Source organism: Anopheles funestus, chromosome 3RL (assembly GCF_943734845.2).
Source record: "Anopheles funestus chromosome 3RL, idAnoFuneDA-416_04, whole genome shotgun sequence".
Lineage (NCBI taxonomy): Eukaryota > Metazoa > Arthropoda > Insecta > Diptera > Culicidae > Anopheles > Anopheles funestus.
This window is the reverse complement of record NC_064599.1, coordinates 37,467,914-37,495,535: the sequence shown is the minus strand read 5'-3', so window position 1 is coordinate 37,495,535 and position 27,622 is coordinate 37,467,914. Positions and strand designations below refer to the sequence as shown.

Below are 27,622 nucleotides of genomic sequence, written 5' to 3'. Positions count from 1 at the left end.
CCTCGTTTCTAGCTGCGTGGTGCATAATAATGTGAACAGTGAAAATGCCGAGAAAAAATGAATAATATAAAAGTTGTTTATTGACGATTTAGCGGTACACTCACAAGTGGTCCTTGAGATTCTGAAAGAGATGGTCAAAAGATGTGATGCTTGAAAGCAATACTTTTTTGGTAATTCATTTATTAACACTTGAACTATCACAAATTTTATATATTTATTAATTAATTAATTTGGCATATTTCCCATTTCTAGTGTTAATGAACGTGAAAAAAATCTAACATTTCTACATAAAATTAAGAATACTTCCCACAAAGTCAAATGTTGAATATGATTTAATTTTATAACATTCACTAACGTTTTTTCTCTCTTTTTCTTCTTCTGCGCAGGCTTCGGATTTGTGACATTTCAGAGTGAAGATGTAGTTGACAAAGTTTGCGAAATTCACTTTCATGAAATCAATAACAAAATGGTAAGTACTGTGCCGTGAAGGTTCCTATTGAAAACAATAAAATGCAATAAATCTCGATTTCCTTCTCATTCAGGTCGAATGTAAAAAAGCACAGCCCAAAGAAGTGATGCTTCCAGCGAATCTGGCCAAAACGCGCACCGCCGGGCGTGGGACATACGGTGAGTTTGTAGTGTTGAGCGGTGCAGGTCCCTCCTCCAGCTCGCTCGGGTCGGTCGGTCCCTCGACGAGCTCCACGGTCGGCTCCACGTTGCGCTATGCCCCCTACCCATTGCCCGCCACTATAACGAGCCAGCAGGCGGCCGCGGCCGCCGCTGCTGCAGCCGCTGCCGCCGCCACAACCACCCACATCTTGCCCCTGTCTGCTGCTGCGGCTGCGGCTTCGGCCGCTACACCTTCACTACTGCAGTACGCAGCGGCAGCCGCGGCCGCTAACGCGAACAGCTCGCAGCAATCGGCCGCACTGGCGTACGAACATTCGCTCAAGCGGCTGCTGGCGGCAAACGCAGCCGCGGCTGCCAATGCACTGCGACCACATCCGGCCGCCGTAGCAGCCGCTGCAGCTGCCCATCCGGTGGCTGCAGCGGCTTCGGCTGCGGCTGCCGCACACCATCATCATCATCACCATGCAGCCCATCATCATCAACCGCGAGCCACGGCCACACTGACCTACCCGATAGGGGATCTTCTTGGGGCGCAGGGTCTTGATTTGGCCAGCATGTACCCACTGCAGGCTGCTGCCAGTCTCGGTCTCTGACAGCCAACCACCACCATCATACAGGTGCAAAGACCTCAGTAAATTGATGGTTTACCATTTTGTGCCGACGGTTTATCCCGAGGCCGTTCCATGTAGAGCAAGAAACACTGAGAACTCAACGTATTGTTTCCAGAATGCATTTGATTTCCTTTTCCAAAGAGCTTTTCAAAAACGAAAAAGACTTGCCAGTCGTAGAAAATGGATAGATTTTTTTAACATCTCAAGTAGTGGCAGTTGAACTGAGGGCAGACTCTATTTAGTGCTCATCTTCATGGGCAAAGTTTTGAACGCGCCATCTGCATTCTGTTCCGTTAATTTTTTGTCGTAGCTAAACAACCTTGATAGCACTGACTGCAAGGTGACCTCATCGAACCATTAAATGCCAAATGCTGTGACCTGACCTTCAAAATGAGACCACTGTAGTAGTGTGTAGTTTATACACGAAACCCCATTGTGGAGCTAGCCACGATTGGTGCGCTGTGTATCGGTTCTAAAGTAGTCTTCTGGCCACTTTTATAGGGCACAGAGATATTTTTTACCAACCGTAGCCCTCACCCACAGAGGGAATCATATAGTGTGACGATAAACGCGTATACAGGCAGGCGTATACAGTACAAAAACGATTTTTTATCAGCTAGGATACCAACCATGTACGTTTGTTATGGTTTTCGTTGTAGTAGCTTTGCTAGAGTAGAATTGTTACCCAAAAACAAGTGGAAAAGGCACGATGCTGATTCATTCCAACTAATTTCCAACTCTTCCGACAAAAGATTGTTCTAGTTAAGGTACTTCAAATCCTGTTCATCAAATCATCATAAACATTCTCTTCCGTGTGTCAAGGTTTCGTGTGGAAAAAGCAATAGCTGCACCGGTGTATGACCTTTATATTAAATATCTAGCACCTTCCCCGAAACGCAAGAAGAAACACACACCGCGAACGAAATGCGAATAGAATCGAATGAATGGAATCATTCGAAAGATATGCTCTCGTGGGATTTCTTCAAGATTCTTGTGAAGTTTTGTTTTCGTTTTCTTGATATTTCTTTGCTACCGTACATCCCTCTAAGTGAAGCTCTAGCACAGCTTCCTGTGGATCGCTGACTACCTATTGGATTCGTACATTGTTCGGAAAAGTTTTTTAATAAACTCAAAGGCTACCCACCTGCCCACGTGCATTGTGTCCCTCGGCAACGAGTGATCTTCTTATCACTCTCCAAGCCAATAGACAAACCATCAGCATTCTCATTAAATCTTGCCGCAAAAAGGGCATTGGCGAAAGTTTTCCTCTTCCGGTTTGGCTAACCTTTTTTTTTGGGTCAAATCTTATTGCTACCCAATGATGGTCGCGTAAAGCAGTTAGCTTAGGATCTGCTTAAGTGTTGTGTTTATTGCTTGCCATGTGGATATGGCAAAACCCAAAATCATCTCTACTTTTTCGTTTCACCTTTTTGGTAAAATGTAAGAAGAGTAGAGGAAATCACAATTAAACATTTAATCGTACAGTGTTTTTGTTATTCTTTTGAAATACTGTAAAAATTAGTCTTTAATATTTTCTTTTCGTTAATTCCTTAATTAATTCTTTTCGTTTACTAAAGGATAAAAAACTTCGTTTTATAATTTGTCCGTGGCCGTGGCTTCAACGTTATGTGATGGAAGGAAATTATAACAAATCAAAAAGTGGTCAAAACACAGAACGAACTTTACCACAATAATTAAATCCATTATCATGAGTCATCCAATTTTGTACACCAGTCGTAATAATTCATTCACCATCTACCTTTTTCCATACTGCAAAACTGATCACTCTGGTCAATTTGTTGACAAAAAGCAGTATGTCTTCCCTAATTGATGAAACACTCCGTCAACCACTACAGTTGCATATAATTTCGTTTAAAACTCGCACTCTGTTGTTACTGGAAAAAAATCAATGAATATCACATTTCAACTATTTGATATGCACTCTTGCACAAAGATTGTCTTTAGAAAGATAACAAGATAAAGCATAAAACAAAATCGAAAAATTTGTCTTCAGAACCACAAAATAACCATTTAGAAATCATTCAGTGTCGAATTAAATGATTTGTTTGTCATTATTTGTTTAGTTTCACTGTATCAGATGAATCATTCCAATGATAAAGTTTATTAAACAATAGAATAAATATTCTAAACATTGAAGCGTGAAAAATGTTTACCAGACCCAACACATTATTTGTGACCATTACATACTTTCCCTACAAGAAGTGAATAATCTCTAAAAGCAGAAAACAATAGAGGGAAAAAGATAAATGTAAAAACATGCATATCCTAAGCATAACATGAAAAGCCAATGCAACGAAACATTTACTTATAAATGAGGTATGATGTGCGTAAATTCATATATTTGTAAAACATATAATCAAAACACGATTTGCATACTCGCAGAATATCTACAAGCTTTAGGAGCGAACATTCAACATAGCTGTGAAAAGAAAAAACAGCAAATCTAGTTAAAATCACTTTTATCGATGTCAAATGCTTCCCACACACACAATGTGCTTATATAAGCATAGTATTTTAAAATGAAATCTCCCAAAATGTGATCTGTTAGATATAAGTTAAACTTTCGTGTGCAGCAAGATTTGGTTTTCTCAGTTGCAAGTAATAATTAGGATTTTTTGTTTATCCTTACTTATTTCGACTTTGTTGACTGTGACGTGTGAGATGTTTATAATGCACAAAAGTTTTTTTTTTAAATAAGTAACATACCTCCGCCGACTGCTGTAACATCATCAAACGGATAATTTTAAACATCAAAAAACCGAAACAAACTACTACAAGCAAAGAATTGCAAATCAAAGCAAACACAATCCTTGCGGGGATCTTCCACCATAGGACAATAATGCTAGTGCTTAAGTTAAACCAAAAAATCCCTAGGAAAGTATTTTATTCTTGTACCTTGATTAAGGCAAATAATTGTAGCACTTTACTACTAGCGAACTCGAGTGATTAGTGAGTAGGAATTTGTTGAGTGAGAGTGCAGCGTGAGCAATAGTTTGCAGTTTGTTACCTTGTTTGTTCTCAATCTTCGTTCCTTGCGTATCATAATTATTAGTACCGTTTCGATAATGCACCATGTGCAAATTGTTAACATTTCTCTCATCTTTTTATTGTTTTTTTTTTTACATGGGACACGTTTATATTAGAGTTCCTTTCTGTAGTGTTACTATTACAACAACTAACATCTCTACTTCTTCTTTACACAACCTAGTACGTAAGCTAAGTTTAACATACACACACGAGGTAACGTAGTGCTTGTTTGCAGAGCCATTTTGGAGAAGATTTCCGGAAAAAGTAACTAACCGTCCTGTTCGGGGCCAAGGTGAGAAGTGATGGAATGAAGAAAAAGAAGGAAAAGAAATATGTAGTTAAACAAAATGGAAGCCATAAGGTAAGTGGTAAACTAGAAGCAACAACTCCATATCACTTGTTTCGCAGTGCAGTTCTAAGCAGCAGTGTAGCGAATACCGTACCGTGTACTGGGATCATGCTGGAAGTCACTCCGGAAATCACTCCAGCAACAAGCACTAGTCGTGGCTAGACGAAAAAATCAAAAGCACATTGATTGTAAATCAACCCCGTCGGTGGTATTGATACCTTTGAAGCATCAATCCCAATTACAAGTGATACATGTGGTGTGATATAATATTAGTTTACTTCTTTAGTATATCGATACGCTTTTTTCTTCGCTAAACATCGAAACATTTAGAATAGATTTAAATAGTGTGTTTTAAGCAACAAAGTGCGTGAGTTTGACTGCATTTGAAGTTTTCTGCCATTGAATATTGTTTATACTATTCAATTGTTGACCTTACGATTCCTACATATCCGTTTTGATATTATTCATAGAGTGTTTGAGAGTAGTGTGGGAATACAATATTGGCGTTTTGATATGTGTTTTGTGCAACAACAACAAAAAACTTATAGATAGATTACAATACGACGGGTTAGACAGCTAAGACAACAACCAAATACAAATCATTAGATAAACTTAGGTAAAACATAAACAAAAAATTGTAGTAGCTGATAGCAAATCATTCTGTTTGACACTGTTTGATATTAGTAGTTTATAGCGTTTACTATACCTATTCCTTAACTTCAGAGTGTGTTTGTGTGCGTGTGCGTGGTTACATATGTGTGATAGTATCGTAACGCCCTCTAGCAGCAGCGAACATATTCAGTCCTGCGCCGCCGTCTGACCAGGGACATCATGTGGGTGAAAATGTTGGATGTGCGTGTTGATGCATAAGGCTTCAACCGAACGATTTAGCATAAAAAAGCATTAAAAAGAAATGGTTAAAAAAAGACAAAATTGTTTCCGCGCCCAAAAACCGACCACCATCGGTTCCTGAGACGATTCTCGCAATCCCATACAACGCCTAGACGTGTTCCTCTCTGTGTAAACAAAATCAAGCCGTAGTCGTTGCTGTGTTTATTTCTACTAGTTACTACCGTTTGTTTTCCGTTTCCATCCACCAAGCTCATCCCATTTGTTTCTGATCGATCCAGCCGCTCGTTCATAGTGTTCTAGATGCAGTTTTTTCCTTGTGTTTTCCGTTTGTTGTTCAAAGTTTTTTGTATACTGGATGTAGTGTCGCTTTGCTATTTTTATACCATTTTGTTTTGTTGTCAAAAAACGTTGTTTTGTTGCCAGTTTTCTTCGCCGATACGATCGATCAGCCGCCAAAACGCTTTCAACCTAAATAAGCCCGAAATTACTCAACGCCTATTACCATGCCCGGTGGAATGATCTGATTTTTAAGCCTACCCGATCTGTACCGTTGCGTAGATCGGGTAAGAAAGTGAAATGGCGATCCTACGATTAACCCATCCAAATATCGTTAAAACTCTTACGTTTTGGTTATTTTGCGACAGAATACCCAAAAACAAACAAACAAAAAACTCTTGTCCTTCTTGCAATTATGTTTCTTTTCCGTCTCGTAATCAAATTGGTAACAAAATCCCCGTTTTTCACTAGAAGGTGTCTAAACGTAGCATTTTTTTTCGTTTTCTGCATTTTTAGATTTTATGTGGTCGCTGGGGACATTACCTGATGGTAAGAAAATTTAAATTTCTCTCTTATTACTACTACCAAAAAAATAAAAACAAACAAAAACTCTTCCTACAGTACTTTTCTTCCTTCTATGCAAAACTGTTAAACGAAGTGAATTCAAAAACAAACCAAACAAAAGTAAAAGTGGTTTCGTTTTACGCGGTACAATTTGAGATAAAAAAAAACAAAGAAGCAATTGGAAAAACAAAACAAATAGCAAAAACTGAACTTGTTTATTCAAAAACTGTCTCTCAGCAAAACAACAAGCTCGTAACAAAAGACATTAGCAATTTTTGCAAAAAGAAAAACAATACATATTAGTAGATCAATTAATGGCAAAAGTTTTAATTTTTCTTACTATCAATCTATCAAAAGCTAATAAAAAAAAACAAAACAGCGAACATTTCCTTTTTGTAACTAAAATTTGTTTTTGATTATTTGTATATTTATAGTTTCATCAACATCAACCAGAAGGTGTTGTTGTACTTACAGCAACACTCACCTATATCAATCTCCTTTGTAGTCTAATGTTTTAGTTTTACTCATGAAAAGAACAATATTCATTTGAAATTAGTTTCTCTTTTTTTCAATCATATTTATCTCTACATTAAATCTTCATGTTCAATGAACGAAAGCAAATGTAAATTATCTGAAAACTATTGCATATCTCTACAAAATGCAATAATAAATCATTAAGTCGATGTGTTTATTTGGGTTCCAAACCATTCTCAGTGTGCTTTAGATGGATTATTGTTTTAGCTAACATTTAAATTATAATTCCATTAGCTTTGAATGTACCAAAGCGATGCTGCCGATCGTTCACTGTTGTTCGATCGTGGAAACACTTAAATGCAGAAATACAGTTGTTTACAGCATCGTTATTCATGTGCAAAACATTTACACTTCATTGTGTTTTAAGTTTAGCAACCAAAAACAAAAAAAAAACGAAACTGTTCTTTTCATCCGTAACTTCCACCGCAAAATGCTTGCACACTTTTCCTTACTGTTTTTCTTTTTTGTTTTGTTATATCCGGAAATGTGTTTCTACAGGACAGAAAATTACAACAATTTTGCAGATAACACACCACCACAATGTAGCTCGTTCTAAATGTTCGCTAGTTGTTTAATTTATTTTCTCTTCTTTCTTTATTTAAACATACTTATTTTTTGTTGATGTTGTTTTCTTTTTGAATAGATGTAATGATTTCGTTTAATTAACGTTTATCTTCTTGGCCATGATCCTAAACTAGAATACGTTACCAAACACCAACTGCAATACATATGTTTCGTGCTTGAAACTACAGTATCATTTTCAAACTTACAGGATGAAATCAACGAATGATTTGCCAATCGAATGAAGTGTACAAACCTTCGTTTATGTGTTGGCCAGCGTGTAAGTATGCATCAATCTGATTAGACTGAGAAAATGTTAGTTGGCAGTCACCGATTAATAGTAGCTTTAAAAGTAATGATAAAAAAAGCAAAAATAAATCAAACCCTAGAGTACTTGGGCGATATTTGGTATTCGCCACTAGCCCAAAAACTGAGAATTGTTGCGTTCGAATTTATAGCAAAAGTGTAAACAATTCATCTTTAGTGCGTCTGTACAACACCTTCTACATAAACCAGAACTTCAATACGTAGATTATAGATATCGAATATAACATTTAGCAAAAATAATTCATTAGATTCCAAAGTATAGGTGATTGAAATAAAACATGGCGTTCCGTATGGGATCCATTTAATTAGTTTACTTTTATTCCTTTCCCTACATTTTGTTTTCGTTTTTTAGTAGTATTGAACATAGTTGCCAGAAAGTAATCATCAATTATCGTGCAGAAAGCGCCGAAGTTAACGAAACGGTTTTAAGCTCACATTTATGTTCAGCTATATACATATATACAGGACCTTGACTAAAGCAAAAAAAATCCCTTTGTAAACTGATTCTAAACAGCAGTCGCAACTCTTTGTATCTGTGTATAAATAAAATGTGCAACTTTAAAAAATCTCTAAATCATCAATCGTCTAAAATCACCGCGAAAAGGAAACAAATTCCATATTTATACAAATTATGCTGTAAATGATAGTGTGCAGAATTTATACGATTTTCTTTACGCCACTTTTCGCCGTAAAGGTAATTTTCTAAGTCTTATTGAAATTGATGCATATAACATTCCGCTCGTTGATTTCATCTGTTGCCGTTTGTGCTTGTGTAAATTCGACGTCTCAGTTTTGCTAACATTGTTTTCCCTTTTTCGACTTTCCCACTTTCGATTCCATTTTGCCGATGCCTATCACAATCGGTGAAAAGAAAATATACGAAAACTGAAACTAAAAAATAATCCTTCACACTGACAATTAAATATGGAAGAAATGCTTTTACTTTCACCCACAACAAAACCAATATAAATGATTGCTAATTAATGTTTTTTCTCTCTTTCTCTCCCTCTCTCTTTCTCTTATTTCCTTTCCTCCTTTTTATCTTCTTGCTCCTTTTTTTATGTTTCATTTCCTAATTTTCCCGCCAAATAACATTACAGGTTTCCCCGCTGCCGCATACGCTGCGTACGCAGCCGGTCGTGGCTTCTCCGGCTATCCGAGCTTTGGACTACCGTACCCAACAGGTAACCTTAACTTGGCGAGTTTGCACGCACACTTAACAGGCAACCATCACTTGCACCACCACCATCACAACAATCCTTCTCATTCGTCCTCCTCTTCCGCCGGTGGAGGTAACTCGTCAACGGCTGCGGCGGCGGCTGCGGCAGCTGCTGCGGCAGCCGCCGCCGCAGCCATCCATCATCCGTTGCTTTCCTCCACCGGTGCGACCGTTTCCTCCTGCCATCCGTTACACCATCACCACCACCATCACCATCCGTTCGAACACTTGGGGCACCTGTTTTCGCACCATCACCATCCGGGTGCGGCTGCAGCAGCAGCTGCCGCAGCCGCCGCTGCAGCCACCCACCATCACTCACTGCAGTTGTGAATGCAGCCGAAAGCGCGCCCATCGACGGCGCTAGCCCTATCGGTTGCGGGCTCTGCTCGAATGCACTCTAATTCTGCCATGTCCACGTACACCTCCTCCACTACGGCTACGGTGACTCCGTCCGATGCATCTGTGGTAGAGCAAGTGGATGAAACTGACCCATCCACTGGTACGCAAGCGTCCGAAGCTACGACCGAAAACGCTTCGATTAAAAAAGAGTCCATTAGCAAAGCACTAATCGCTAAAGCTACATCAAACACCATACCGAACGAAGGGAAAAATCGCTCGGGATCTAAATGACGGGGAATGATGACGAGCGGCCCAGAAACGTGCTGTGGCATCGCCTCGTTCGATCATTGTTGCACTTGTTTTGTTTGCGATCAGCAGCATTGTTGCGACTGTTATCGCTAAATCTGTTGCAATTCGACGCACACTGATTGCCAGTTTTGCTTAAGAATATAGTATTACAATACGTCCATTTTGAGGCTTCTTAAGCCAGCGAACCTTTTGAAGTAACGTTAAATCGGCAACGCTTGTTGGAAAAAAAATTATACAAAAAATTAATAAGGACAACATTAAGTTAACATTACAACAAATTAGACAAACCAACCTTGTCCACCAAATAGTAAAGGGAAATTGCTTCTTAACGCGCAGCACAATATAATAATGTCCATTGGTCCATAGCTTAAATAAAAGTTTCTCTAATGTCTAGAAATGATAAAAATAGCTTTGAAAAATAAAAGGAGAATATTTAACAAGTTCGTTTAGTCTACAAGCTACACAAAGTACTTAAAATAGTATACCAACTCCCATTGTAAGCTACCTAGAATGTAACGTTTCCGATTCTTTCTGCAAACGAAACTTAAAGTATTTCTTCATAGCTCAGATATTATGCCAGTTTTGCTAAACTGATAAAGACTACATACATTAGTGTCACGCTTTAGAATTCTCTTCGTGTTAGCGTTGAAGCAAATGGCGCATTTAAAAATCCACATGTAACTTAGCTTGCTCTGTTGCTACATGCATAATGTGTGGTAAATTTGTAGCTGTAAAACAAACTTTCATAAAAAGAAAACATATGTCCCGCTAGGATAATATCATAGTTAGCACAATTTAGATAACAGCAAATATATCAACACTTCGTAGTAAACAATAATATTAATAAAATAAATGCCTAGTGGGTAGTAGAAAAATAATTTAGAAAAGGATCATCTGGAAAGATAGGGAAAAGGATAAAACAAATGTTAAGGAATTAAAACAATACGTCCTTTAATTAAATCGCTCATGTTTCTGGACAGACCTTTTGTTAGGAATTACGACAAAATGTCCCCTGCTAAGTTTATATACATCATGCTCACTTTTTTTTTGTTTGGGATATCCTAAACATGAAAGTCTTTGGATTTTTAAACACGCAGTGTGGTTTTGTCCCCTACAAGCATCCATCGTTGCCGTTATCTCGAAATAACACACCACTGACCACCGGTGACGCGATTATTTCGCACTTAAACAAACGCATTAGGATGACATTTGGGATTGTTTTTTGTTCGGATGGGCCTATTTCGATTGGAAGGTTGCTGTTTCTTTTTTTTTTGGTGTGCGGTAACACATTTATAATGAGGGATGATGATAGCCGACAAAATGCTGGATCATTTTGACGATGACATAATATTTTTGGCCCCGCTTACCGAAATGATTATAAATTTTCACCACTCACTCAGGTATGGCAGGGACATTTGATAGCTGAGCAAAGTAGCAACAGCAACAAAAAAATAAACTTAAAATCCCTACACGCTATCACGACTCTACCAGTCATCTGGCCACACCGTTGACAGGTATATTTTGTATTAAGTTTTGCCCGATATTTCACCCCTTTTTTGATATGGAGCAAGGGATGAATAACAGTAAAAAAAACAGTCCCACCCCGAGTTCAAAATAAACACTGCCACCACACAAAATCTATCGCACATAGAATGTCCTAGCGGTCCGATAAAGGCATTTGAGTGGGCAAGGGACGTGGTTGGTAACGTAAATATTTACATAATTCATAAAGTGATTATAATGCGCAGTGAAAAATGGCCACACACCACCATGTTTGTTTTGGCCTATGACACTTTCAGTAAATCCGATATGGCTCCTACTGGTGGGGGATATCGTGTGGGGTGTATGTGTGTGAATTGTGCCGCAAAATGTCTACAAATTATACCCGCCCTCGTATGGTTCAAGAAAGGTGTGACCTCACGATTGAAAGCTTTCAGCGAGAACGCGTATTAGTACATCCCGTTTTATCGTACCGTGAAATGGATTAAGAAATTTCTTTTCGAACATGTTCTAGAAACTCGTGAACATTGGTGAGGTGCAAATGAGCATGTCATATATTATATCATAAAACAAACATCTACACTACTTGTGCCGTGCGCGCTACACAAAGTATGGCCACGACAAACGATAGCGAGAGTGTCAAAAGGCTTGGGAAAACTAATAACAACCCTCCAGAACGCCATCCTCGTCCTTTCGTTCCCGGGCTCATGTACACGCCATTATTGTTCGCTCACACACACACACACACAGCACAAAGCATACCGGAGAGTGTGTAAAGTTTATCACCATAAATTTACATATAATAACTGACGGCATAGTTAGACCGGGATCGAGCTTTTATACACCGCTCACCGATGCTCGGTGGAATCGGTTCCATGTGGGGTTTGGCCCGATAATAAATTGAATTCCACCACGACCGGATCAAGCAAAGTTAACTTGGGCGGAATAACTCCTGCGTGGTTCCGTGAAGTGTTGAATCTTAATGCTAGTGTCAACGCTTCACAGAACGTTCGTTGTTTGTCTCATGGATAGTCGAGTAAAAAAACAAGGACACAGGCACAATGCATCCTTTCATGTCAATCATCTACCGGTGGGGTAATGACCGGGGTTGAAGAAGGTTCCCTTCATTTTGTTTATCTTCCCTCAAAGCGCTAATCGCAATTATTATCACCTGCCAAGGTTAATCAAAGTCTAGAGGTGATTTAGTTACGTGGAGAAGACATTGGTAATGGTAGGTTTTGTGTGTTAGAAAAGGATCAAATATTTTAGTCAATGCCAGTCAGCTGTTAAAACCATGCGACATGGTCTGTAACTCTCTTATGCTGGATGGAGAGATGGATTAGATTTTTTCAGAAGCGACTATAATGACTAGCTTTATCAGTTAGTCATGTTATTAAAATGATTCCGAACAATCCGATGCGTAAAATAATTTCAGCGATTTATATCCAAATTGAGATTGAGGATAGATGACGTTGTGACGATACCTTCTTAAAAGCTCAGAAGACTCGTCAAACCAGGCCAATACCGCTCGAATGTAAGTTCTAAGACAAAGTTCTCCACTATCATTTCATTAGCTGAGATCAAATCTATATAATTCAGATTTAACCTTCCACAAGGATCAAAAGTCTCTCTTACTATTGCAAGTCTCAGCTAAACTCCAACTCAAAAGTACTGTCTGTGGGAAATTACTTAACCACATCGTTCCGCATCCAACATCGGTATATGCGGTTCCACTAATGTTCACTCACCAGTACTGACCAGTCGTGCATTTAGGAAAGCTAAAAAGATTGACGACTATCGCCATCGTGTGGTAATTGAGTACGGGTAAACACCTTCACCGGTGGCCCTTGTTTTTCACCAAACGCGTTACGGTGATGATATGATTTATAGGAAAACACCTGCCCCGAATAGTCTCCGCAAAGGCCAGTTCACATCGGGTTTTGCCGTCTTCATACTACTTTACCACCTTTACCGAACCCCAATGCCAGAAATTGCATCCCGGGCGGTGTAGCTTAAGGTGTAGATTTGCATTTTAATTAGAGGTAGTTAACGCTGCTGCCCACACACCAGTAAATCGCTGAACCTCCTGGCCGATGGTTTTCCGACCGTGACGCGGTTTTGCTGAAGCGCGTACCTAGCGGGCGCTCAGTCCGCACTATCGTCTGGTGAACGCAGGCACTTCTGGAGTGTAAGTTTTCCCGACAAACGCTTTCGCGACGCGTTCAAGATACCTTGCAGCACACAATCCGTTAAGCACCAGCGACGCCTCGAAGTGGTAGGCGAAGTTTTATGAGTATTGTTAGCGAAACGATTTGGAGCCGGTTGTTCAGGTTAAGTATTTTTAATGGACTATGGAACCGACGGTACGGATAGCCGTCTTGTTCGGCTGTGTTTTGGTGAGGGTGGGGGGTCTGTAGGATGTGGCTATTCTGTGGCCCGAGCAAGCGCTAACCATCACCCGGTCGTACATGTGAGATAGTGGCTGCTTTAGTCCTCGACGTTTATAATCGTTGTTAAAATACAGGCCAAGCAAGCGGTATGTAATGGTTCCAGGAGGCAGGCAGGGGCGTTTGAAAGTGATGGGTGGAAATTTAGCAAGACCACCGGGCAAACGAGGGTCAGGAAAATTAAAACCAAAAAAAAATACAACACGAATATTGTAGTCAACCACGTCGCAAGCATGGTCGCAGCCCTTAAAAGCAGGGTAATGGGATGTTAGTTTTCATTTCAATCAGATAAGCTAATTGAGCAATTAAGCGGTCCCGTATGCAAGTGCGAGCAAATATTCCCGGTTAACAGTGGTTTTGTAAACACTATCCGGTTGTTATAACATGGATTTCATTTGTTTTTTTTTCGTCATTTTTTTTTGTTATTTTATTAACGTTTTATTTATGCAGCTATTTGTTCACTATCGCAAAGCCTCGCCGCGTATTAAATTGCGTGGCAGCAACTACAACAGTTCATTAACATAACTCTAAAGGATGTGTTGTTACAGCAACCGAAAAAAAATCAATTAACAAACGATTTTGAAATTGCTCACCCATATGAAAGCACAACGGACAGTAAAGCCATAGTAAACTTGACTGCACGGTGTCAATTTTCCAACTAATTTTTTCTCTCTATTTGGACAAAAAAAATACATTCGGTACAAATGATACAGACCGCAGACTAGTAACTACTCCCAACAAAGCGCTCCTCCTCGCAAACTAAGCTACTTTTACGAGCTGTCGTACTTTATTCGCAGCGTAGCTTTTCTTCCCTAACGAGCAACCCGAGTTCCATTACCAAACCAAAGGAACACCGCCCCGAATGAAGCCATTCCGATGCATCGCTAGCCGCCCTACCCCAGAAGCGGTAGCTTTCCAATTCCATCCCGAAACAAACACCATATTCCCACATGGAAATGGGGACCAAAAATTTCGCGTTGAATGAACCACGTACCCGACCGCGGGAATCTATTGCCCGACGAGCCTTATCTAGTGTACGACGATGACGCTGTTTGTAGCTAGAATTGCTTGTGTAATATACAACGCTTGTGCTGGTACCGGAGCACTCTTGGCAGGGCAGCAAAACCGGCAGCAGACCAGCATGAGCATATGCCATGTGTTGTTGTATGGGATGCTTCTTGTATGTTAATGTGCGTTCACCTAAATGGCTTTTATTGTTGCACAAGACAGTTATGCTGTCTGGGTAACATGGGTACGTACTATCAAACAAACCCAATGGGGCCCTCCGGATGGGTTTTTGCTTTAATTGTAAAACGGGTTTTTGTTACGAGCAGATGCGCATTCTCGCTGGATTTTTTTTTGGTTTTTTTGTTCTTGGTTGCATTTCAGTTCACCTTGATTTATCCTTTGCCGCACACTTTTACATGACCACGTGTCCTTTACAGATTGCTTAATTCTACTTTCGTGTTTCGTGTGTTCTTTAGGCGCTGTGTTTGTCTAGTTTATTAGTTTAACGTGTTTTGTTTTTCGCTTAACGTGTGTTTTTGAGTTCGTTTGTCTGATGTGTTTTCTGTTACTTTGTATTTTCGCTTTTCTTTTCCACTTATTTTTCACTATTTCTTTTCTTTCTTCTTCTTCTCTTTCTTTTTCTTCTTCTTCTTCTTTTTTACCTTTTCGTCTAACGTCTGTTCAATCGCTTCGTCACCATCGTTTCGTTCATGTGTCACGTACTACTTCTGCACCGAATTCACTTTGCGACTACGCGACGCAACAGGTGTGATGGGCGTTATGCCCGAGAACCGTATCATCATGGGTGACTATCTGAGTATGGGTCCGTCGACATCATCCTCCTGAGCACGTTGGTTGGAATTGCGGGTTGCGATTGCACTTTTTGTTACGAAAAAACAAACCATTTTTATTTTAAATCACCGATAGAGAAAAAAAACTATTTCAATCAAGATTCTTACAAAGAGGTGTTATAATTTTCACGGAGAAGATAAAAAAACACACACACAGTTTGATAAAAATAATTTAACAAAATCCCCTTTAAACACAACAACAAAAATGTCACGTAAATGATGTAATAAAAGAAAAAAATATCTTAATAAGCTTTGAAAAACAATTTTCATTAAGACAAAATGTCAATCAAATAAATAATAATTTTAATGATAAAACCAGTACTCCTTTTTGTTATTATTATTTCAATAATGTATTGGATGTTTTAAGTGTATAATTTACATATTATCAGAGCACAGCCATCCCAATGTATGTGCCATCGCAAAAATAAAAATAAACTTTCACACCATTATTATATGTACTTCGAAGTACTTTCCAATCAATAAAACAAATACACTACATCACAACGTGCACAAACACACATACAGGCACTGTCAAAGTATTAGGCTCCCGAAAACTAAAATGGCCACTAGTTGGAAAAACATTAAATTTGCCATGCACGATCTCCACTGGAAATGGTTTGGCAGGTTCACAAATAATGCTGTATTTGCAAATATATTTGCATGCGCCTGCTCACGTACCGATTTTCCACAAACATGGAAATCGGAGCTAATCCACTCACGAAATCGATAACGCAAATTAAGTCATTACGGTTGCTGGCAATTGCCAATTTGCATTTCGATCTACACTGTGTATGGTGAGCGGTCTGTATGTGTATGTTCGTTTGTGTATCCACGTGGAATGTACAGCTTGACCCCGGGAATTTAGAGTCGAGTGGCAGAGTTGAAAGAGTATGGGAGGGCAGACAGAAGGTGTTTGTTTTTTGATTCGTGCTACCACTTTTGCCCTAATCAAGTGGAAATTTGTCATTGTTTCGAACTAACAGACGGAACTAGTTTGAACGGAAGTAAAAACAAATCAAAATCAGTTCATGCAGGAGATTGGAGTGAACTTGTTTTTTTTTTCTTCTTAATTCGCTTTGTACATCTTTCAACACAAATTTACTAGATTCTACGAGCTCTTTCAATTTATCTAGTCCTTATCAGCTTTGCATGCACTATCGGGATAGTCCATGTATATTATCCTCACGCACACTGTGCAACGATGCACGTTTAATGCGTGACAAACTATCACACATCTAATGCGTGATCCGGCAGCAACCATGATAACAACCTGGGGGTCAACGCGGTTACATGGTAAAGCGGCAAGATAATTTCAAAACCCATCCAGTAAGGATGGTGGAGCCGGCGAAAGGGGTGGTGTTTGGGCGAGTAAAGTGCGAATGCATTTTAAATGATGTTTTCGGTTTGAGGGTAAATTAACATTTTCATTACAAATTCTAACATCGTGATGAATACCGGTCATCACCAGGTTGCCTTACGAAGGCGAAAATTTGCCTAACGGGTGTGCAGCTTTCGCCGCACAAGTTGTGGGTGTGTGCATGTGAGGATGCGGTTGCAGGTGAGCAATTTATCGGGACAGGCAAATGGAAGCATCCAGAGCAAGTCCAGGGGATGCTGGTGATGAGTGAATTCGTATCGGTGGTCAGGGGAATGATGCTACACATTTACGACATGAATAATAAATGATGCTGATCGAAATAATTCACCATTCGAAGCGAACAATCGTGTATCGGCCACTGGGATAGGTACAAGTGACCGGGTATGGCGTTGCCAGCCCGCATGTGAATTTTGGATTCTGCGTGAAGACATGAAACATGGAAATGGAATTAAACGTTTGCCGAGCTTGTAGCAATGATGTAGCTTCTGGAATGAATGGGTTAAATCTTTTTTTAGTTGAACAAAAAGAGAAAACTATTTTTTTTATTTGAAATTCACTAAGTGAGTGTGTGTTCATTCCGGTGGTTATGGTGGTGAAAAAATATGTTAATTTTCTTAACACTTTATAAAGTAATTATTATTGTAACGAAACGGTGCCATCCACAAGTCATTGCATTACATCTCCTTTCTCCTTCATTCCTTTTCCAAATTTCCACATTTATCATACACGGCATAAAAACACGAAAAAAAAATATACTTCGCTTCCACATTGTTGACTTTTCCACCTCGTTTCTCTGTTGTGCTGAGTAAAACAAAGCAAACTAAAAACAAAAAAAACACTACGTTAATGACTTTTCATCATGTATTTTTGTTAAGAATAATCAATCATACAAATATCATCGAAATGGAAAAAAGCATGTACTGAACATGAATCACATTTAAAATGGGAGACAAATGTACCAAACGTTTGAGTACGATTTTAGTCAGTGACAGCAAAAGAAAATAAAAATTGCAAATTTGGTTGCAATGCTTTTCACGAGATGCTTAAACAGTAAAACAGGTTTAATTTGAGAAGTCATAAGAGCATTAATGTGTGAAAATAATTTATCACTTACATCTCAAAGTTAACAGCAAAAAATTTTGTAATATTACAAAAAAGTATAAAGTACACCATGCACTTACAATGAGTAAGAAAAACAACAATTACTTGTGTTATATACACACACACGAAAAAAACCATTTCAATCTCGAAGAAAAAAATCACACAAATCAACGTAAAAAAACGTGAACGAAATATCAAACCATTTGCAAATCCGCTGGTGTGAATAAATGAAAATGATGAATAAATGAATAAATTCAAACCACACATACACATCAGCCGGTGTCGATTGCACCGAATCGGACTCCCCATGCCTTTTCCCACCCCACAGCAGTGGGTTAAAAATTTGCTGGTCAGGAGATGTTTTCACCCATTTGCTTTTTCTACAGTTTGCCAATTTTTATAATACACAAAATAAAAACACCAAAAAGACAGTGTTGGAACAGAACATTTATTTTGCAAATAAATTTTCCACATTCATTTTGCTCACGGGAGCATTGAAATAGGGACAAGAGTGGGAGATATAACAAAAAAAAACAACAACACCATCTTCCATCGGACGCATCTGGCACAACCAAAAAGACCAGCCCGGAAGCCTGGCGGTTAGCCCTTGATCATTAATGCATGACCGAAAAAAAACCGGACCTTGCCTTGCCTAAACCTTTACACACCGAATCTGACCGATTTCACCTGAACCATTTCATTGCGCATTACCGCCACCGATGCCATACACGGACGGGTTTTTCTCCCCCCTTTTTTCTCCGTGCTGCATTAATTGATCCACCATTTAGGTGATAGTAAGGTTGGGCAAACGATGCAAACCGCCCGGAAGCGTCAAGGGTGGATGGAGGAATGGATGAAAAACACCACGTTATCATGCTTTTTCCCGTATGAATATTTAATTGATTTTGACGATTCTCTTTGCTCGAAGGGTTGAAACCAGGGCTGAAGCCAGGCTTGAGCACAGCACCGCAAACACGTGCACCAAGTGCAATTCGGGAACTAATTGGGCAAAATCAAAAATTAACATGCCACTTTTTCGATGTGTTATCAGTGCGATTTTGATTTTTTGTTTTTCACTCCTATGGTGGATGTAATGTTTTAATTTTTAGCTTTTATCATCACTTTAAATTTTAATAGGAAAGGAGAAGATTTTTTAATTGTTATGTAAGCAAACAAATAAATAAGTATGATTCAGTTCTCACTTGTTAAACAGTTGATGATGTTACAGCCGGTCGAATACGATAAGAATCTTGTCGAAAAAAGTATAATTTAAATACATAAAATAGCACATATTGGGAGAATTTTCGTACCATGTTTTTCTCCAATTCATGACATTCTTTTCAATAATTAAAAATATCATCAGAAGGAGCTTCTTTTGCATCTAAAATATGTTACGAAAAAGCGTTAAATCTTTGCCAAGAAAAAACCCTGTCTAAAGCTAAGATAAATCGCATGTAATCAACTTAAAAATGCCAAAATTAACACACAACGAACACACGAATCAGATTGGCAGATAAGAACATACATAACAGCATAACGCACACTGTTAAATACAACAGCAAAACAATAAACAGTTTTTAGCGAAATTTTATATCTTGTTTAGGAAACGATGGCTTGATAGGCCCTACCTTCTGCTTACAAACTATCGCAAATGATATCAAACTCTAACAAGCAACATAAAACCACACTGTGGATGCTTAGCTAAATTTGAACAAGATTGATATGCTACATAAATAACAAAAACTCAGCAGCAAACACAGTAAAACCGAAAAAACGCACAAAATGCCAAAGTTTATGATATGAACTCAATTATCAATGTTTAACAACAACAGTTTTACCATGAGTAAAATGCACGCGCGTGCACAAATATTAAATCGTGGAAATTTATTTGCCTTTATTGCATTCTTTTTTTAACTTATCATGAAACTTTTGTTTTCATATTAAGCAGGACGTTTGAAAGATTGTTTTTTGTGTAAAAAGAACTGTAATCGACATGAGCAACATTCCAAATCTAAAGCGTGCTTTTAGACTTTTTGTTTTAAATCACCGTTAAATTCACCCATTTTCACACTCGTTGCATCATCGCTTCTCGTGCCAGATGTTAGCACTAAATTAAACTTTTGAACCCTTCCAAAGCGCCCTTTAAGATGCGTACATCAACCAAAAGCCGTACGGCTAGCGAAAGGTCTCTCCGAATGGATTCTAACAATGTTAGGCAAAGCGAGTAATTTCCTCACCGACGACAAAAACCCACGGGTGCACATTCCGGAAAGTGTCGGAACCGTTTGGCATCTTGTTCCGCCCTATCGAGGTGTGTGTGTGTGTGTGGTTTGTCTCTAAAACGTTGTCATGAATCAAATTTTGGGCACTGCTTCTCCGTTACCACCCATCAACCTCTTTTCCGTTCTAGGGTCATAGACGGGGGCTCGTTCGACAGCGAGCGAATGGCACCTTATTTGGGTTGGTTCGACTGATTACGACATGTGTCGCAAAAATGTCATTAGAGCGATGCCCGTATCCTATGCGCTATGTGCTTGTATTTTAAAGGCATGCCGCAAGATCCTTCATCAACCGTTGACTTTCCCGCTTGCTGACACCTGACCATACATTTGTGTCATTGTGAACGTTTGTATATGTGTGTGTGTGTGTTTGTGTGAGTTTCCCGATGGAGGATTTACGCTTTGACGGTACCATCGTACCCTTGTTCAAACATTGACATTCATCCTCAATCGTCCTAATTACTATCCAACTCTTTATCACCCTTGATCATTAAGGGGTTCGTTCAGCTAAGCGCATTCTAAAGCTAAAAACATACTCACACACACATACATCGTGGTGTAAGAATTCGAGTAACACATGAACATCCAACACGGTCATTTAGAGGGCCAAGGATGAGAAAATATAAGTCGTATAAGCTATTACACACAAATGTGTCCATTTATTTACCAAACAAAAAACCAAAAACAACGGACACCTTAGTGTGTCACCTTTCTGTTCTCGAAATCGCTTTTCTTTTTCCCCACACACACACAAAAACATAATAAACAAAAACCCACTTTAATCACTACATCATGCCATCTTCTCCTATAAAAATTTGACCCAGAAATGTGTCTCACTCGATGTGACATATTTAAAACAAATTTCAATGTGAAAGTAATATCTTTTTTTATCCACAAAAACAAAACAAAAAGCCTAAATATGAAATATGTTTGCCTTGGCAAAAAAGAAGCGAAGGGTTTTGCCAAAAAAAAAAACCAAAACCCCATAAGACGCAACCCTAAACATTCAAAACAAAATATCCCTTGTCATCACTAATAGCCGTAAGCAGACGTAAGTCCCTGTGGATTTTGCACTAGAACGAAGGGCGCTTTGTAACTCCGCTCCGGGAATGCAACAATAAAAACAAAAACAATATCCACGAGAGAGTCAAAACTGTCACACCCAAATTTATGCTGTCCAAGATTATTGTTGACACTTTATTTATTTATTTTTTTTTGTTTCGTGTGTCATGATTTGCAATGAAGACTACGGTCCCATATTCACCTCTTTTCACATCTTTTGCTTCGCAAATGTTCAATCTAACATGACAAGGGACTGTACACCTTCGATTATGATTACCTGCTAGCTAGCTTTATGTGTTCTTTTTTGGCCCTCTTTTATTATTTAAATTGATTTGTTTTCGCTAAAAGAATTTGTCTACGTTTTTTTTCTATCTGAATTGTTTTACAGGGAATAAAATATTAATGCAGTTGTGTCTTACCAGCTTACGCGCTAAGTATGCTTTCTTAACGATTGTTCCATTTATTTAACTTTTTACAAGGAAGTTTTATCACACCAACACGTTCTATTACACAACCTACTGTTGAGATATTGACAGCTGCGATTTTATCGCAAGATAGTTAATTTTATTCGCGCCCCATGTTTCGAGCAGCGAAATGTTTTACGCCCGCAAACACTTGCTAAAAACCAACCGACGGGGGTTCTTATGTTTGTGTGGCCTGGTTACCTAATACCCGTACCGTTCCCAATATAAATCGTTTGCCACTGCGCTTCATTACAGCATCAGGCTCAGAAGTGGTGCTGCTTATGCGAACTCACGAAGAATGTTACATAATGTGAATACGATACAAGATTTGCATTTTTTGGACAATGAAGCTGTGTGACGTGCTTTCCTTTACGGAGCGAATGAAAATGTTGCTTTCACGCCCGCTTCTTAATGTTGCACGGACGGCATCTTCACATCATGCAACTCCATTTTTGGCAGACCTTTTCTTCACTCGCTGCCTAGGGTAGCTGCTGGTATTACTTTCGATCAATGTTTACCTTCTGCTGATGCTGACGGTCGATGGACGAAAGGATCAGGATCGTGGTACCGGCAAACAACCGAACCAGTACCGGTATTGTCGGATGAGAAATATTGAATGTTACAAGAAGCGACGGTATGCCACCGACAGCAGTTCCGGTTCCCATCGTTTGCCAACTTTTCTTACAGCTCTTTTCGCTCATCTCATCAGGCGCGGTTTCCTATTCCACCAAAATCTTGTAATAGCGAACTGGTAAACGGTATCGGACCAGGCGGCGGCTGCACCAGCCTTGCGTAATTACGTTGAATTTCGATGAAATATTGATGCCACGTCTGGTACCGAAACACTTTTACTCGGGAGTGTAGGCAAAATAGGGCGAAAAGGCGTAAAGCAGTGCGGAGTGCGTTTTTCAACATTTCCCTTTTTGGCCCAATGGGGAAGATATTCGTCATTTGCTTTCGCCGAACTTTGGCTACCTAATGCCTTCGCCTAACATCTTCCAGCAACGAAAGACTTCAACTCGCGTTCAGCTCCTGGAACACCTGGAATGAAGTTTTTTTTCTTTTTCCATTTTCCTTTGCACCTTACCGGTGGTGGTGCGCCCAAGATGGAGTGTGTTACAGAAATTCCAGGAGATAAATTTTCCCGCAAACACACACACACAAGCACAACAGAAGTTCTCCCATTTCGTTACGCGATGTGCTCATCTTGTGTTCAATATTTGTGGCCCCGCGGAAACTTTTGCCACATCCATCGCCAACAGCAAGGAGCGTGGTGAACTTTTTTGGGTAATAGGCGCGGGTTGGTTTCGTTGTTGGAATCGGATTACTCGATTCGCGCCCATCAAACATTACCATCCTGCTGTGCTATTCATTGTACCAACCGCCAGGCAACACGGTGGCAAATTGTTGGGAAAAATGGTACGAAACGATCTTGTATGTGAGAGTGTGGGTTTTTTTTTCGTTCACTCGTTGACTCACCTTTTTTTACTGCTACCAACGTAAACCACCAGGCGCCTCCATTCCGTTACAGAGAGAGCAGCTTTCGATGCATGACTGCCACGTAGTAACGTTGGCTACCGCTGGATGGGTGTTTAGTTTTCTTATTTTATTATCCAAACTCATGCCCAACTTGCTAGCACATGCCCCGGTAGCGCAGCAGGAGATCATTAATATAATGAGCAAAATTGTGCACTCGTCGAGCATATTACATGATACCTGGGGAAGGCCAGGGTGGGTGATTCCTGTCAAGGGTGGCTGTAAACGATACACGGTGAAAACTAGCTTGATGAATAAAGTTGTGCGATTTATAAGATTTTTGATGAATACATTACGCAGATTTTCTTTCGATTATAGCAGCGTGAGCTTGGAAAGTGAGCCTTATCGTGTTGGATTTTTGTTGTTGTTGAAAGTTTTAAATTTGCTCCTGAATGAAACAGATCGAGTTTTGTAATGAAGCATTATTTTTAATGATCTTTTATTATCATTACTTATATGCTATAATTAATATGCTTATAATTAAGTAAACTTAACAATGTTCATGACATAACGCACAATACTCAATACAGAAAAATGCTGCTCAATTTAGTCATTTAAAGTTCTGATGGAAAAAAACGCACTCCTATTCAATCAATATTCTATGACTGTTATTTACTTTACTCTTCGCATCGAAAAAATTCTTTCAAACGTCCACTTGTTATTCATGTAGCCAAATCTCTTTTTATTTCATGTTTCGTTTATTCCATACCATTTTTGCTGGGTATACATCATTGAGAATTGCGACATCGTGTCTTTTGACGAACAAAACAACATGTGCGAGACAAGCTTGTTTATGAATTTTCATAACGTTCATTTCCGCTCCTTTAAAAAAGGGGTCTCTACAACGCTAGAAAGAAACCATTGTTTGGGTGTATCGATATGGAATTGGAAAAACGTCAATTGAACAACGATTGCGTCGAAATAGATGAACTCACTGCAGCCGAATAACGTCCACTGATACGCAAAAAAACTCGATGCAATGGCGAGCTAGTTGACAGCCAAACAAACCAAACGTCGAACAACGCATTCGGATAGTTAGCTACCTCGTCCGGCGTGATTATTTTCCGACTTTCGAAATGCTTAAAAAACCATGTTTTGAAGAAAGAAAACCGTACATGGTTGTAGAATTATAACAAAAAAAACCGAACAAACGAGCGTCACGAAAGAAAAAAAAGCAAACTTGACAGCTCACACTTTCATTGGCATACTAGGGCCAAACTAGCCAAATGTTCATCATACACAAAAGCGTACAGTGTCGGCATGTATTGATAAGTTAAAAGTAAAAAAAAAAAGAAATTGATTTTATTTTGCTTGTCAATCCAGTTGAAACCTCTCGGGCAACGTGTTTGCGTTGTTAGTTTGATGAGAAGGAAATGTTCATAAAAATGTTCGTTGTTTTTCATTTCCTGTTTTTTAGTGGTTTGAGTTAAATATAGTAGAAGAGTTCCATTGTTAGTTGGTGGCTTAAAAGAGCTGAGTTAAACATTTAATACATTTCAAATTTTAAGAAATTGATACATATTAATGTGAATAAAAATACAAACAAAAGAAAAACAAACATAAGATAAACGATGCATAATCGTAAAGCAGAAAACAGAATAACAGAAACAGGTACAAAACAGTAAAGGAAAGAAGACGATAACACAACCGAATCGGGAAACCGAAGCCAAAATCGTTCGTTAGCCGATCTGACTCTCACTAGTACCATCGATCGGAGAATATATTAGACTCGTAAGTGTAAAGTGTGCTTTCACCAAGACTGGGTTTTTCGTTTTTGTTACTAACCATAGTTAGGTGATAAAATAGATAAAGAAAAATTATAGCCCACGGCTCCTCGCTTCAGTATTTATGGATAGCGAAGCGATGCGTCTAGTGTGTGTGTGTGTGTTGGGTATAGAATTAGTTTATAGCAACAATAATTGAGCAAACAAACAAAAAAATCTGCTGGAGAGTAAAGTGCCTTAAAATGGTGTTTTTTCTTATTAGTATAGTGATGAAAAAAAATCGCAAACAATCTATATCATTCCATTGCTGTCGATGAAGTTTTCTGCGTGCTATTGTTTTTTTTAAACAAAACTCATTTCGTGCGTTTGCGTATGTTTGAAGTGTGCGTGTGTGTAAATGGTTTGGGAATTTAAGAACATTTTTTTAATTATAGTACAAATCAGAAGAAAAATTAGTCACTCGTAGACATAATTGGAAAAACTTTCCATCATTTCATTTACAATATTTATATATGTGTGCGTGCGTGTGTGTTTGGATTTTCTTCTTTACGAGTGAATTTATTCCTTTACCTAAACATACATTCATAACAAACATATCTTCAATTTTGTGAAACAAAAAAACAACTACACTTCGTAGCAGTGATTTCTGAGAGTGTGTTCTATAGAACAATCTAGATGAAACATGTATTCATTCCACTGCAAAAAACAATCAAAACATTTGCTAGCAAATATACACAGACACAACCTTTCGAACACTCTTCTAGAATAGCTCCCTTTTGTAGTGATTCAAATCCGTTTTTACTGAAATATTCCTAGAATAGCCGTTTGTTAATTATGCGTTTTGTGAACACTACTTAACACAGGCATTAGAGAGTGGTGTTACCATTTATTTGTTATTTTTTGTTTAAAAATCCTTTTAAAATTTATCGCGTTCCAAACATTTTACCCCTTACACATTCACACCACATTGTAAAACCTTATAATATTAATCAGTTGAAAGTTTTCCAAATATTTGAAACGGAAGCCGTAGTTTGTGTTTTGCAAAAGAGAGCAAATGTGTCTAATCGTATTTACCCTAGTAATAATATTGGTTCATTTCGTTCTGAGAAGACAGAAGCAAGGAAAGCGATTCATTTCTCAAACCAATGAGCGATGAGTCGTTTTACCTTCATTTCCCCTCCTTTTAAAATATACGATCGGAAGCAGAAGCAATTTGGTTAAGCTCTTCCTATATCATCTGTAGATACTTTAACATAAAAAGGTACCATTTGAGTACGGAAAACGTTTTGTCCATAGTGAATGTAGCTGCCGTTTAGCAGTAAACATACCTATTTTACCTTTCTTTTTATCGACAGTATACATATAAAGCACATAACGCCATTAGCGTAGGGAGTTTTGTTACGTTTTTTTTTAATAATGTTTTTTTCAGATTAACAACAAGCGTATATTTAGTTGGTTTTATTAACTTACAAAATAATATACTCCATTTTATGATCCCCCTGTTTTGTGTACTACGGTTTTATGTAAAGCAAAAATGATACTTACCTACATATGATACAGCCAAGTAGCTAGTAAACTTACTACATAGATTCAGAAGTTTGTTTCACCAATTCAACAAAAAAAATATGGTAACAACCATAATATCTCCTGGTGCAACAGGAATCAATGATGGGCACATTCGTTTCCTTCCAGTTGTGTTTAATGGGTGCGAAATCGATTTTTCTTCACTAACATAAGAAGAGAAAAAAACAATGCGCTTGGTAGGTGAAAACTTTCGGCAAACTATTAATATTCACCCTCTTCCGGGGGGGAAAGGTACATGATCAACCTATGGAATCTTGTTATTATCATTTTTGTTTTTTAAACAAACCAATTTACTTTACGTGGCCGAACACCTTACGCCGAACGTCAACGAAAGTCAAATATTCACGCAAATTATCTGTCCCTTCGTACCATAGTTTTATATATATTTTTTTCTTGGCAAATTTTATAATCGAAATGTCAGCACCGAAGCAACGAAGGCGGCGTAAAAACAAAAATTTCGTGACCGGTGGCAGTTGAACACGTCGCGGTGAAATGGTTTGGCACCTCGTTGACGTTACGAGTGAAATTTTAACCAAACTGGCCGTCAATTTTGATGGTGTTGATATAAACTCGGAACGGACTGTTTTTTTTTAAATAATTTTACTTCATAGTAGAAATTATACTCACCCAATTGTGTCCCTAACTAACACCAATTAAAACAAGCAAAGAAGATGCCCTTTAAATTAGGTGTCCAAGTAAGTTTTGGAAGAATAATTAGATTTCAGATGACTTTATTTAAAATAACCTATTATTGGATTAGGTTTATCACTCTCGCTGAATGAACTTCTTCGCTCAAAATCACCATGCTTTTTGATGTTTTTTTCCATCAGATTCGTCGACCTCGTTATTTGAAGTAATCCAGTAATCAAGCCATTTGTCAATGTTTTTATATGACTTTATATGACTTTTATATGACTGCTGGTCAGCCAGTAACGGGTTAGACAAAATCTACCTTCCCACCGATTCCATGTAGGTTTTCACCGATTTGGCAACAGAAGCGCTGATATTGTGCTCTTTTATCGCATAAGGCTTGGTTCAATTTCGATAGATAATTTCAGTGAAGATTAAA

At 38.6% G+C, this 27,622-nt stretch overlaps 1 protein-coding gene across 13 annotated transcripts in view; it reads left to right on the top strand.

Moving 5' to 3' along the window:
• Window positions 1-27,622, top strand: part of LOC125767667 (RNA-binding protein Musashi homolog Rbp6) — a 594,718-nt gene that overhangs the window by 557,064 nt on the left and 10,032 nt on the right. For 10 of the 13 annotated variants that reach the window (XM_049434475.1, XM_049434479.1, XM_049434480.1 and 7 more), the window contains 4 exons: window positions 387-469; window positions 543-627; window positions 6,283-6,315; window positions 8,853-8,936. In XM_049434475.1, coding sequence (XP_049290432.1) covers window positions 387-469; window positions 543-627; window positions 6,283-6,315; window positions 8,853-8,936 — 285 coding nt within the window. Of the gene's footprint in view, window positions 1-386; window positions 470-542; window positions 628-6,282; window positions 6,316-8,852; window positions 9,602-27,622 lie in introns of those variants that run through there. The other 3 variants (XM_049434481.1, XM_049434483.1, XM_049434484.1) reach the window with 3 other exon arrangements.